General features: G+C 37.6%; 1 protein-coding gene across 1 annotated transcript in view; it reads right to left on the reverse strand.

Moving 5' to 3' along the window:
* The window catches only part of Cah1 (carbonic anhydrase 1), a 28,308-nt gene extending 16,650 nt beyond the window's left edge, over positions 1-11,658 (reverse strand). Inside the window, exon 1 of the mRNA XM_072013179.1 lies at positions 11,177-11,658. Within this exon, the coding sequence (XP_071869280.1) occupies positions 11,177-11,216 (40 nt within the window). The 5' untranslated portion in view covers positions 11,217-11,658. The remainder of the gene's footprint in view (positions 1-11,176) is intronic.
* Positions 11,659-15,890: the final 4,232 nt, after the last annotated feature.

The following is a 15,890-nucleotide window of genomic DNA, read 5'->3' on the forward strand; positions in this document are numbered from 1 at the left end:
TCCAAGATCCAAAGACAAAAACCTAGAGAGCGTAAGAAAAAGCTCGTGACACGGGAAGTCATCCGTCATATCTGTAATCCCCATGAGTTTTATATCCTTCCTTAATCATTTTCACATAGATAACAGGTTTTAGCGTGCTGACTCTATAAATAATCCAGTAGACGTGGTATGCGTTGCGAGCAACGTTTTAATGATATTGAAACTAACCGAAGCGCAACCGACGAGATATTAGGATTATCAAACGTTATGAATATTTAGGGTTGCAGTCTGCCACAAAGTTTTGCGTTACGCTCAACGTAATGCATAGAATACACCAACTCGTGAAGAAGCTAAATCGATGCTAACGACGTCGAAATTGGTTACGCTTACGGGATCGTAAATAATTAAAATAATTTATCGATTTACACGACCGATCCAAGAGAAATTTTCCTATTAGTCGTAATAGAAATTTGACGATTCGCAGATAAAAGGATATCGATCGAAGTGAAACATATAGTGGCTCATAAAATTATTCGAACATTTATAAATAACCATTCTGAAATTTTACTAGCACTGTTGCACGACACGATTATCGTTATATTGGCGAAGATTGGTAAATTTTGAAACAAAATTGAAAATACATAACAAGCTTCGATATTCAGTGGGACAATTTATAACACTAATGGTAAGTTTCAGACCATTATTCATGCTGTATATTAACTTTTTACTAAATATGTGTTTACAATACAATAATGACAATCATATCTCATTAATGGCAATGAGACGCTTCAAGAAGCTTCGTGCAACAGGCATAATATATTCGTAAAAGTTTTCCATGATAAATGGAAGAACACTTTCCTTTCTATATCTACTAAAAATTGCTCCTTGATGGTTGTCGCAATAACAGAAGTGCAATTAACACCGCCGATATTATCCTATGTGATAATATAGATCGATAACATGAGTTTAATGATACTTGTAAAAAGCAGAAGCTTTTCTAATTACTAGTTAGAGATAAAGTTCCAGCCACCAACAATCTTTCAAGAGTAGCAGTCTGCACATTTTTTTCCTATGTTCTTTCAATCAATACGATGTGCAATTGCTTACGTTTATCGTTGAATAAATACTGACGCTGATGAGACGACTATATATTTTTTAACCGTAATGATCATATAATGTCGGTTAAAAATAAGTGTAATCGATGTTTCTAGTATTTTCGAAGCTGTTTTTTCTTTCTTTTTGTAGGATATCACTTATCGGTAAAAATAAGTGGTATTTTTAAAGCAATAAACAGAGTCTTGTTTCGATAGGTCGATCGACAATAACAACAACGAATTAATGATAATGGCACGCGAATAACAACGTTCGATTGTATAATAGCGAGCGCATCAAAACAGCCTGTGTTGGTCCAGATAATCGGGGTAAATTATCGGTTGATTTAAGACGCTCGTTATCACGGACGCATGGGTCACGTGCCGTTGCATAAATCTCGTTCAAACGTTGACACGCGATTCCGATATTGCTCGTGATAAGGCTGCATTCTTAAGCATTTCCCGTCCTTCGATTACACATACTTAGAATACCGATATAATACCATGAATTATACATGGAATTTGCAAATAATTATTATTCTTTCATTTCACCCCTTTTTACAGATTACCTCTCAGCTGAGAGGTTTGTATCAAATATAAAATGATTCGGCAGAAACGACGTGACCTTTTGCGGGGCCGGGTTCAAGAATTTTGCGGGGCCTGAATACACATTCCAAACCTACACTTCAATCTTACAACGAGGAATTATTTATTTACAAATGCTGTTACATATTATATATTTTTTATAAGATGAATATTAAATAATAATACAATCCAATAATAATATTAAATAATTTTCCTCGCTTTCTTCGACGCCAAATCTTTCATAACATCATGAAAATCGATTGAATTTGTTACTTCACAGAATAGCCTCTAAAAAAATCTCTTGCCTTATCGATAGCGCCGAGTTCCGGCGAACGCGCTGAACCTGCCTTGCGAACGCGCTGAACCTGCCTTGCGTCCGCTCTGTCATTCTGTTACTGATACATAGGCAACTATAACTATATTTAGAGTTGTCGATACTTTCGAGATATAAACAATGAAAAAAACAGCGGTAGATAACAAAAGATAGAATTAGATAGAAAAAGACAGAAAGATATAATCGACTGTCGATAAGTATAAAGAAAGAAATTTCGTTTAAGTGTTTGCCGAAGCACGATATATCATTATCAATGTTAGGGACGGCAGATCGTCAACATTTGGCTACAATTAGCACGCAGTCGAGCGACACGTACGAGCCAATGATTGTACGAGCCACGAGGATGATGTTCGGTGACGGATAGGTCAAGATCATATGATATTACACCACGATACTTTTATCGGCAGATTTTGTAACAAACACGATTGAAAAAGAAGTTCATGTGCGACGTAAGTGAACAGAGCACCCAAACTATGGAGTTTACGTTCAAAAGAAAGAAACATCATCATTGGATATGGATATATCGATCTTGGATTGTCATAATCGAACGTGACGCGTTTTTCTTCCTACTTATAGAATTTTATTAGCACGGCCTCAACCACAGGTTCAATATTGAAACGATCTTAGTGATGTACCGCATTCAAAACGCCTAACGCGATTCGCGTGACTCTTACGCTAGCGAATTGCACTTGGCGAAACTGTATAAACATCACATATTATGATCAGATCAGAATATTACGGAATCAGTTGAATTGATCATGTATTTCCATCTATTTGTCTATTTTTCATTAAATAGTCATGGAAACTTCTAATTAAGGAATTAACGTCATCGAACAAAGTTCACGATATCAAGTTACGAGTTCTTTATTTCTTGTTGCAATATAACGTTAAGTAGGCGAGCAGTTAATTATTCTCGAAAAGTGTGAGCACGATCGTGTGTTCGTTTGCTCTGGAGCGAGAAAAAACACAACTGTTCCGTGTACACATTCCTCTATCGCACGTTAGATTTCAGCGTGGTTCACAGCTGCGGAGCAGCACGTGATGATGACATAATGGGCGCGCGACGTAACCGTGATTATGCTCGGAACGCGCGATATTGTCGCGCGCCATTAATTTACAAAGTGGCCCTTATAACCCCATAGACCGTGACCGCCGGTTTCTTCCAATTTCCTGTGCATTTGCAGAACGTATTCTTCGAAAAATGTTTCGCGAGTTTGCAACATACAATGACTATAAAAGGTGTTGACACATATCTTTTTTCTCCATCAAAGTGTCTTTTCTAATCATACGAAAGTACTATCAAATGATACCAGATTAATATACCTTCGACCTAATTAATCGATACGTAAGTAGCATTGTGCATTATACGATAAAAGAAACTGAAAGGAACATTCGGTACGTAAAAATTGGACAAGCGAATCGAGTCGTTCGATGTGGAAAAATCTTGAAGAAATTTTATTGCGTGTATGTGATCGATCTTAAATCGTAGCGTGAACTTGTGAGAACGGCGCGATGGAAAACTGTTCGATAACAGTTGTAAGAGAAATAGTGATACACATGAACCAGTTTACGTGGGTGGAAAGTGATATAACCGGTTACGAATTCTGGTTTAATAACTCCGTCCACTTGCTACGTTACCGTATAAACATGCTGTAAACTGTCTTCAATAGTCGAACAATCCTCAAGATACCAATTTCCCAACGATACTACAATTTCACTAAAACTATATTAAAATGGCAATAAAAGTAAAACTCCCGATAAAAGTAACCACTTCAATTTGAAAAAAAAAAAAAAAAACATTCACTATGCAGTTTCCAGTTTTCAAAATAATAATTCATCATGGTGTGAGCGTTCATCGCGTCTTTCAGCTATCTGAATGCACAATTCGACTCACAGTCTCTTCCAAGCTCGTTGAGAATCTCATTGATCGCGATCACAAAGGCCGCCGCGCTTCAAGCAGAAAAACATCTTCTCGAGGTCGTCGAGATCTGCTCGAAGGTTCGTTCAACCTTGTCGAAGACACAAGGCGAGCGTAAGCGCCGCATCCTGATCACTGACTACGGTTTCTCTGCGAATTTCACCACAGACCTTGCACTTTGACCTTCTTTATTTTTAGTCCCTTCTCACCGAGACCACCTCGTAAATCGCGACAAGAAACAGCAACATCGTCGTGCAAAGAATCGAAGAAGTGGAAGAACGTTGGAGGAGGGTCGAAGAAATCTCTGCGGCGGAAATTGAGTCAGATATCGAGTTGAATTAAGATCTGTGACGCCCAAACTACTCAGAATTAGTAAATAATACAGCGTGCTTTTGTTTATATACGGAAAATGCTTCTAACATTCATTCGATTACTTTTTATTAACTGATATTGACACTTTTAGTTTAGCCTTGTTCTTGCCGTAGTATAACGTACACAGCGGAAATTAGAAAGTTAAAAGTCGGTGAACGTTGCCATTGAAATTATTCCTGCAGCCACGAGGATTAACCTTCCTTTGATTACATGTTAAACTATGCGTGTAACATCTTAACGAATAAGCGTGCACAACAATGCCACGCCTTTTACGTAAACCGGATGAGAAAAATGACGCATCGTATCTTCCTGTCTGCTCCATTGTGTGCCATATTTAACGGCGCGTCGACTTCGTGCGACGACTCTAAACAGACCTCAACTAATCAAGCAGCTGTTTTAAACACGTAATTCTCATTCCTCCATCGTGTTAATTACCATGTCGATGATCATATTTAGAAGATTTAAGAACTATTTAAAATCAAGGTTCGCTTACTTCTCTGTGTATAATCATGATTCATGGTTGAATATAGTTGCTCGATGAGATCATAAATACGTACATATTATTCTGTAAAAATTTATTCTATAAAATTATATATCTTATCTCAATGAAACCTATTATCTATCAATGAGCACAGAAAAGAAAATTGAGAAATCAATATACGACACGCGGTGTCTATAACGCGATCATCAATCTTTCACAACGATTCGTTTCGTTCAATCTCTTTTCACCTTCCTATTTAATTTGGGCTAAACCTGTCGAAAGGAGACGCAGGTGATAAAAAAAAAAATTCCACGTCGCTAAAACCTCCATTTTATCGAGACTCTTTGAAAATTACACGATAATCTTGTCGCGTGATTTGCGTCGGTCCACGATAATTACGTACATTGTCCATAGTATTTTCCCGAAACGATCGGTTTGGAATGTGCAGGTTGCGGAACGAGGCAATAAATTGCGAAAAGTTGGCGGTACTGCAAGGTAGTTTCTCATAAGTGTGTTTCTGAAGTTTGCAAGCGCCGATCGCGCCGGGTTAACGAGAATCATTAATGGCTGCCCTGCAGCGGACTATGACACGGTGTAAATGAAAAAGGGGCAAGCAGTTGCGTCGACGCGGGAACGCCGACCTCGATCCTTCTGTGTCGAACGAAATTCCTGTTTGACCCGAATATCACGCTGACTGTGACGAGGAACGACGAAAGAAGAGAAAGAGGAATAAATAAATAAGAAAAAAAAAAAAAACAGTACTCGTATAGATATCAACGAACGCTTCAGGCTCGTCACGAACGATAAAAAATGATCGTATCGAAAATTTCTTTCTCACCTGGCGTACAACGCAACACGTGTCCGCGATTAAAAGCGCGCGGTAGAAAACTTTTCCTTCGTTTCCGCGAGCTGCACCGTTTCCAACACCTATCTTTGATCTCGCTTCTTAACTTAAACGCGATACTCGAACGTATTACGTACTTAAGTCTAGTCTAGTACCTGATTATGTATACGCACCGGCGATCCTGCTTTTCTTCATCCTCTAGTTCTACGTATAATACTTATCGCGTTGGAACTCCGTTTGTATAATCTTGGTGACAGACAAATAAATCGGTGAATTGAGAAACGATACACGTTCAATGTGGTGTTATTTTACACATTTAAAACGCAGAAAAAAGATTACTCGTATAATTACATATAAATGAACGTTTATCTGAATCAACGTGAACGCATTTAAATTGAAACAATATTATAAAACCAATGGCAATAATCGATGGCGCGCAAAAGCTAGAGCTATTTTGCAAAATATCTGTAAATGTTGTTCTTGGACTTTTAAGATTCTTCAACTGATCGATTTAAGTAGTTGTATCATAAAACAGGACTCCGCTAGATCCTTCCAACTACCTATGATTTTTTATTTGCACGAGTAATAGTAGTTGACATTTAGGTAAGCGGATTCGACAGCAGCAAGACTTCATTTGACAAGACATTACCTAAAATTCTATCCACTAAATAAATCCACTAAATTTTATTGTGCTTCGAAACGGACTCGAACCCAAACGAGATATTCGAATCCTTCGCGAACACAACTCTATCAAGCTGCTATTTTTTAATTTCCTCTATTTCGTTCAAAGTAAACGGGATCCGTGTACTTATGTAACTACGGCATACCAAGAAGTTCATAAAAAGTGGAAACTATAAGACGAAAGAATACTAATTACATCGACACCGATGATAAATCATGAGATCGATATAATCGTGGAAGATAATCGGCATCGTTCATTAATTGCCACGAAGGACAATAACGTCTCGGTCTTAAACAATGGTCGCCATAGTGTAACTTCCGGCTATGATCGAATATCCCGCGACAGGGTAGTAAATATTCGAACCGATTGCCATTTCTTGGGCGAATCGCCGGTATACGGTCGGAAAGCCAAACGACTTAATCGGCGATCTGCACGCCGGCCAGGAATTTATGCAAATCACGGTATCCGCCAGACTTTGCGATTGCACTCGCGCCGGTTCAAAGATAGCGCTGACAAATTGGCCCCAGATTAAGGGCATTTCGGAGAGGCATGCACGGTAACCGGGTAAGGCGAAACGAAACTGGGTCTGCGACCCCCAACACGCGCTTTCGTCTAACTATACGTTTCTCGCTTCTCGTCCTCTCTCGACTGTACTTCCATCCATTCCAGGTATGCAAACGCGTCGATATCGTCCCGATCATTCAATATTGATATTTAAACACGCGTTAAGTGGCCAAACAGTTTCCATTTCGTTTATTCCGCATCGATCTGATCATCGTTTGAACTCTTGCTTAATGAAAAACCATTAGGACGAAACGACTGGAAGCGAAGGATTATGGTTTTACAATGACTTAGGAATGTGTTTAAATACCATCTTCAATTTGTAGTACATATCAATCGAATCGTTATTGGATCTGTGATTTGAAACGTTAATGGTCTTTTTGTTTGATAGAACGAAAGGAAAATACTTATTAAAATATATCGAAGTTTATCGATATAATGGATAATTGTTTAAATACTCGTGCGAATAATATCGTACATATTATATGAATTCTATGTACATTTTGATTTGTTCCAAACTCTATCGGTATAATAATGGTAATTGAGTCTGATTAGTCTAATGACAAAATTAAAAAATGTTTTGTTCTATACACGTGATATATCCATAGAATATCTGTATATATATTCGAATATATTTACGAGCCACGGTATGCAATTATGGAAAAAGCGATTCTTTTTGAAAATAAGGTTTGTTTTCCTCGACTATGTTCCTTGGCAAATGTTTCCAAGTGAAGCGTGTGTTAATGAACATTAACGTATCGCGACTCGCGCTAAATGCAAAATTAGAACGTGAATCTCGCCAGTGGCTTCTCAGAGGCGCGAAATTTTTCACGGTAAATATTTGCCAGCCCAGGTATGTTTTTTCGACGATCTATTTACGATGTTTATTCACCCAATTTAGATCACGTCGCGCTGTGTTACACCACTTCCTCGCCTCGTTGCGCCCGGCATTCATATTTAATTATTCATTTCACATAACACAGCGATATAAGTACTCGATCGTGTATATGTTTCATATTCTGGCGTACGATCGGCTCGATAAAGGTTGACGCGTGCCATGCGATCTTTCGCGATACAATTACATCGGTAATAACAATTGTCTTCGAGTGCTTCGTGCTCATGACCCTCTCAAATTAAATATGGTACAATAGTGCCACGTTAAGTGGCCGAGAGTTTGCTTCGTTAACTAGCCATCGCTATCCCTACCAATTCTTAGAATTGACTTCGCGAACCGAGACTCTAAACCCTCTATCAACTAATTTATCAACTAATGATATTAATGAAATGATCACGTCGAATTCGAACCCATCAAGCAACATCGTTGCCTTAATGCAACATTTCATTCGTGACGTTCTTTAATCAAATGCGAAAAGGAATCGCAAAAATTTGCTCCAGTTTTTTCTTCATTTTACTTTCCTCAATTATTAAGTTCGATTAATTTCGTCGCTACTTCTTCTTCTATGCACATCCATAATTTTATGGAGTTTGGCGAAATTGAAATATTGCGCGATACCGTGACGAGATCTACTTTTTTTTCAGATTATAAAACTTTTTTAGGGCCTGCAATTTGTATAGCGGATTTAACGTATCTGTTATTCTAATACATTTCGTATCGTACATCTTGATAGAACAACTGAAATAACTTACTTTACTTACGTTCTTTAGCAATGTTGCAATGTTTATGCAATTTTGTCCTCAATAAGAACTCGATTTCCTTCATTTCTGTCTCTTTCATTCTTCATTCTACGATATCTTGCATTTAACGAAGCAGAGAGTACGTACATCAGAACCATTCATACGAACTCCATTTATACTCAATTTTAGTTAACGTTTGATTAATCTGAATCTACTTATCTAAACGTGAACACGTATTACTAGAACGGAGAGTGACGGAATTACCGTACTCCTATTACATCGACCCCAATTACACAAACTATTTATCCTCTGAGAAGTTCATATAAAGATGTAGATCAATTCAAAATCTCCTACGTTCGTATCTCCCTCGATAACTGACCGGATAAAATCCCGACCCGTGGCCAAGTATGCACATACCGCTGTATTTGACTACACAAATGCAAGAACCTCGCGTACAACTTGTGCGTGTTCGTGCCTCGTTACCAGCGAACAACGTGCTCTCTATTCTCGCATTATGTTTACGTGTCTACGACTAGTATACTATACGACACGTTTTAACACGGTTTATGGTTATATATCTCTGGCCGGTAGCGAAGTATTGGTATGCACGATGCTTTCGAGTACACTCTAGGCTGGTCAGAACGATACAGAAAGTTGCCTACGCCCGCCAACGGAGAACAGGTGCATCGGCCTGAAGTACAACGAGGAAAATTATTGATTTTCGTTTACCTACTGAGCCGGTTGGTGTCCCGTGCTAGCATGGCGAATGCAACGCCGTCCCTTGGCACGACTGGGACGCCCTGCATTCGAAGACAATGGCCTTAGGTCAGTGAGCCTGGTGCCATCGTGACACCGTGAAAATCGAACGTGCCCCAAAATGGGAGCTAACTTGTTATCACCGACCGAACAGAAACTTTCTCTTCCCTTATTTCAACTTTCCGTCTCCAGTCCGCGTAAATAGCATCATCGACGATGTTAAAAAAATAATCGTTCGACTAATCGATGATTTTTTAAGGCGAAGAAGATGTCATCTACATCGACGTAGCATATATTTACAATGCAAAATTGCTAACCTGTTTACCTTGTAATTGTAACCGGAGGTAGCATTATGTAAGTTATAAATTACGGAGAAAGCCGCGATATAGGACAAATTGATTAAAAAATTAGTCAAAATCGAAATCATGGTTGTTCATTGTTATGCGAATCTCTGCATGTTACGATGTGTTTTTGCTGGGATCTTTGAAAAACATAAATTGCGTTTATCGTACGTGTTACGAACGATATAATCGATCTATATAGTATCAGATAGATCAAATACACTTTGAACGAAATCACAGTCGAAAATGAATAGCGTCTAAAGATATCTGTGTACTAATTTTTATTTAATACTGTTATTACTTTCTATGACATTAAAACACTGATATGATTCTATCTAATCACTGTGATTCACGAATATGCACAGTTTTTCGTAGACGCGTATAGTATTTTTAATTAGCGTGATTGATACGGGTAGTATTTATATTGAAACGCAATCTTTTTTTTATTAGATAAGCAACAAAGCGAAAAAAGATTAATTAGCAAGGTAATTTAACAAAATGACAAAATCACCACAATGGAATAATACTGTGTTGTGAAATTACTGCGGAGATCGTAGTTTGTAGCAGTAATAGAACAATAGCGAGATTAAACAAGAAAAACGATAAAATTATTCATCGTTCTTCGTAGAAACACAAGCGTGACTGATTTTTGTAATAGTTCAAGAAACGTTAAAAATATTAAACACAAAGAGAAACATTCTTGTAAAACATGTATGACGGTGTTTCTTCTATCTGCATTTTTCTTCCCTCCGAGTCTTTAAGAAACTATTTTTACCAAAGTAACAGGCGCGTTTTTCTTCTTCGAACATAAAAAAGTCAGAGATTATGTTACACCGTTCCTTCGTGAGGAATGCAAGGTTGATACAGAAAACAAAATATTTTTAGTCATCAGTCAGAAAAGCGATTATAGATTACAGAATAATACTTAACGATACGTAGCAATTGTAATCGATAAAAGCGTTTAATTTTTAATATGCTACGTTTATTGGAAAAGTATAAAATATAAAAGAATACGGGGTAGATCTCGAGGATTGAATCGATCAAGCGAATCGATAAACACGCATCAACTCTCACTCTCTGTTGCAAGATTTATGGAATTCCTAACGGATGTTACAAACCGTAGAAAAAGAAAGGAACGCCGTAAACGAGCTTTCAACTAAACAAATTAAAGCACATGAGATAAATGAAATGTAATTGAGTAAATGAAACATAATTTTTAAAGTTAATGAGGATTTTATTTATTGTTCGATTACAGCTATTTATATTCTTACGACCAAACCTAAATAAAGATTTTTATTTCGCCCTAAATATTTTAACGAGTAATTTGTATACTCGATGCATTTTCATCAATTATGTATATTTCTTTTGCAGCTTTCGATCTCCTATAAATGCATTAATATCGTCAGCCCACTCATTATTTTCCTTATTTTGACACTGTACCGAGGAAATAAGCTAAAAGCTGAATATTTTACCGGTCGATGTGAATAATGCACGAGCATTCTAATGTAAATTTAAACGTGGAAAGCAATGTACCGTCGCAACAGCTTATTCCTGCCCTGGTTACTACAACGTTAGATAACCAAGAAAAAAAACTCACCATTTTGAACAGAGTAGTCCCATTCGCTTTTGTCGGCCATCTCGGTGACGATCGTGTTATCGAAAATTCAGGTCCGCGAAATTAAGATCCGAGTAGAGTTTGTTGCCGGTCGTCTTGCCTGCTTGTGATTCTTGATAGATTGAAACACGTCACTATATCGCGTTTTTATTTCGATTTACCGTATCCACGAATCGTACAATCAGGCGAGTTGCTGATCAGAATCACTACCGATTGATTTGAACTCGGAACGAAAATAGAGAAACGATTGTCAAATCCACCGATCGTCGACTAACTTCAAATTTCTTACCGACTTTCGTTCTGCATATATTTCTTATGCACGTACGAATTATTCGGCTACACGAGCATTGGATTGTACGAAATCTTATTTTGTAAAAGGCTTAAGAAAATTGTTTGTTTCTAGGAAAAATCAAAACGAAAAAACCACTCGTGTCACCTCGGATTATCCACGAATGCGACGCCGGCCGGTTCACCACTGGATTTTATACGCGAGTCGATCACGTGACCCTTACTATGGAAAAGCAAGCGTCTGCGCATGCGCTAGTAAATGTTTACACGTGCATCGCCGATCCCCCACCGCACGCTACCTTAAGCACGTGCTTCGTTGTAGTCGACAACACCGACAATATTCGCAGTTTTATAATTTTTAGACCAACAATTTGATTTATAATGTTATAAATTTATAGGATTGGATCTAAGAGATTAACTCGATAAAGTTACAGATACGGTTATGATTTGAAATTTCGTTTGAACATTGACAAAGAGGCGGACGATCGAATTGGCCGCATTTGTTCGCCAATACGAGTTCGCACTGCGAGGAGGCAGTAACTAGCGACTTAATGCCTTAATGATTCATTTTATAATCTATCTCAAATGGGAACATTAATCTCGATGAAATGATAAGCTAATATAACGCGCGACAATTGTTCTATCAGCTACGATGAGAAGAAATCAAATACGTTCTTTTCGTCGAGGCTCAGCGTTTCCTTGCTTTATTATGCTTTTTATTACATTTTCTTTATCTTCGTTATTTTTCTATATTTATTATTCTCTTTTCAAACTTTCGTAGAATGTCACTGTTCTCTTACAATAATGGCATTCCATTATCGTGATGGATCGACGAATAAAGAGATTAGATTAATTCTCTAACTTGCTCTCTTGAACTCTGTCATTCAATTCCTTGTTTACCGCGTAGTTTTTGCTTTAAGTGCAAATATTCCTTTCTCACCATATAAGCATACGAATGACTTCTCTGTCAGGTCATCAGTTTCTTTTCTCGTAAGTCATGACACCGATGCACAAGCGACAAATATTTGTATCTATTGTTTCCACAGTTATTATTTCTAAGTCAGACGACACGAAATCGTTTATTGTATGAAGTGAATCATAATCTTGCAACGAATTTGCATTCCTCATAATCGATGACTCACCCGGGCCCTTACGAGGTCGAGGACCTGGATATCCCAGGTATACTCCTCTATTTATTTGGCTACTTTCTTTCTTCCTTACTGTAATTGTAATCCTTGCTCTGTCATTTCTCATAACCACAAGAAACATAGATCTGATATAAAAATTATTCAACTTATCTACTTTATGACGTGGCATGAATTTGAGATAAAGTTTGCAGACACCTATGAAATATTATAACAACAATATACGTGTTAACAAATATTTGTACAAAGAAACGTGATTAATCTGTAAGATGCACGGTACACTATTAAGAGAGAATTATGAGTCCATGTCTGAAGAAATAAAAGTTTGTAAAAGGACGTAACACAGATAAACCTGCATCGTTACAAAAATTTCCTTTTGTGTCTGATTGTGTGCAATCTCCTTTCGTGTACAAATGAGCTAGAACATATCGAGGAACTGGGTTCAAGAAATTGCCACTTTAATTTCATCGAGCTCTCATAACACTGTCACGTCAATGTTATGTCACGGAACGTGGCCGACGCTCGACGTGGTCGTTTCGTCTTCGTTATACCAATAAAACGAGCCGGTCGCACTACGATGCTCTCAATAAAAATTAATGAATTCCAGAAAATTCCATCGCAAAACGTCAATGGACGTCCGTTGCTCCGCGTCTGCGGCGGTGACTTGGCGCGAACACGCTTTTTCCCGCCATCTTTTGCGGTTTTCCGCGCGTGATTTTCTACTAGACCGCTCCTTTGTTTCGCCTGTAGTTTATGGCCATTTAATGACTTAGAACACGAATCTGCCTGTACCGTTTTGCGCCTTCAAATCTCTCAAATAAAGTTAGACTTTAGAATCGTCCTTATTACATTATACGAAGGTACAAAAATAGTGAGAAATTTAAAAATACGATAATGCACAGTACAATGCAAAAACATAGAAAATATCCGAGGTACCCTTTATAATATTTAATGGGTAGAAAATTCCTTACCTAAGTTTTATCAGTTTAATTTAAAAAAGTATGAATTTGCACAAGTATCCACCTATAATACTAATTACTATGCTGGTCGTGATTAAGATTGTCTCCGAAGATACGTAGGAAGCAAAGAAAGACGATTCGATCGCTTAGATTAACTCGCGCGTACAGAACCGATCGTTGCATAAATCAGAGACATATGGGCAGATATTCTTCTTAATTAATCGTGTATAACGATCGGCAAACGAGCTATAGCGCAATTTATTTCGGTATGCCTGAGTGCAAGGTCTGTCTGGTAGTCGAATCAAGGAGGACGCTGACTGAAATTCGACGAGATAAAGGTTCGATTTTAACCGAACAGGGAACAAGATCTACAGAACAGCTGTCAATAGCATTGGCACGGTCGACCTAGTAAATTTCCTGAAGGAAAAAGAGAAATTGCCGTAAGCCATGGTAACTTCTTATTGTGGTAGGATGAAGGCGAAGGTTATTTATTCAAATTACAAAAGGCCATCTCATAAATTCATCAGAACCGTCATAAATTTTCCAAACATGACCAAACAGGCCACAAAGAGAATTCCGATTTTCTGGCAGAACATACACAATTGTTCATTCATCAAGAGAATTCCTAACCAGCCGTTTTGTTCATGAAACTCCTTTGCATTTTAATTTTGTCGTGTAGAAGGAAGCCATATTTTATTCAAATTCTTTGCAATTGTTACGTAATTGTCATTTTGCTTGTCCTTCGCAGCAATCAAATTGCAGTCGAGTTTTACCTTAAGGAACGTTTCTATCGTATAGAAACTTCAACAATCTTTCGACGATTCAAGGAACGCCTTGAATTCGATCGTTACGAAAATAATTTATGTTAATCGTGTTCAACGTCAATTTGACTCGATCCCTCGGAAGTATCGTTGCAGGTATTACTTAATCATCGGGTCGTGCAAAGACGTCGAGTAGACGCGTTAAAAATGCTAATCGGTAATCGCCATCTGCAACACTGCTTCTTTTATTTTCATAATACATTTGGTGTTATTTCCGTTAGTGAACGTTTATTATTATCGGATGTTAAAATTGTTTTAAGAATAAAGTGATAATTGAGTAATTTATTTATAGAATTTGGAAACACGGCAGATGGATCGTTGAAGCATCTCGATGAATGCAGAGAATTTCAAATGGCCGTTCGAATAATATTCGAATCCGTAGAATTTCGATCAATTGCTATGCTATCAGACTTAGCTCAATAACTTTGATACTTACGTAATCGTCGAACCTTATCGGTAATTCCTAGAATTTTTAGCCAAAACGCATTATGGCAATTATTGTCTGAATCATTGCGTGTCAAAATTTCCCTTTATGTGCTCTTATCTATGTTACATCCCAAAGTACAGCGTTCCTCAATTAATGAAACAGCAATGAATAATATCCTAAATACTAAAAATATTACTTAATGTAACGTATTGCGTCAAATGATTCATTTTTTGCTACCATTATCTTATATTATTAGGAATTCCCAAATAATATCAGTTTTGTACTTTACCTGTGCAATGTTTTTAATCAAATCAATGCAACAAAATTTCAGCGATTCCCTCTTCGATTGCACAATTCTACGATGACGTAAAGATGACGTACTTTTCGCCATTTTTACGATGAATCGTTCGTTCAAGTCTACGATTATTGATATGATAACAATATATCTTCATGAATGTATAGAAGGTAGAGACGATGTTCGACCATGAGAAGGTAACACAACATCCGTCATCATCGTGGCGACTTAAAATTGCTAAAAAAAAATTTATACGGGCGTGTAGCCAATGTCAAAAGCGAGGTCGGCAGTCGATACGCCGTGCTGTAGCAGCTCTTTGTCAGCTTCGATCTAATTAATCCTCGTTAAGTCATCGTCAATTGTTTACGTAAATGAAGTATTCAACTGGCAGACGCAAACTTTTGCTCACGAGCCGCACGCGTGTGTACCTTGTTTCAGCTGCGATTATTGCACATGCACGTTACGATCGTACAAAGGTATTAACACCTGTCTGCTTTATGTCATTTGCTTGTAAGTATAATTTAACCGAAGAGAGACGTAACGCGAAGCTCGAGAATAGACGTTAAAAAGAACAGGTGATACGTAGGTGAAATCGAGGACGGTCTCACGAAAAGTTTCGTCTATGAGAACATACGAATACACTTTGTTTTACGTTCAGTACGAAGTTAAAAAAATATTTGCACGCGTATCTTCTGCGTAGGTTAAATGGAATGCAAACAGAAACGTACGATGAACGAGCTAAAGGAATAATAAAATAAGAA

This window comes from Bombus fervidus, chromosome 11 (assembly GCF_041682495.2).
Source record: "Bombus fervidus isolate BK054 chromosome 11, iyBomFerv1, whole genome shotgun sequence".
Lineage (NCBI taxonomy): Eukaryota > Metazoa > Arthropoda > Insecta > Hymenoptera > Apidae > Bombus > Bombus fervidus.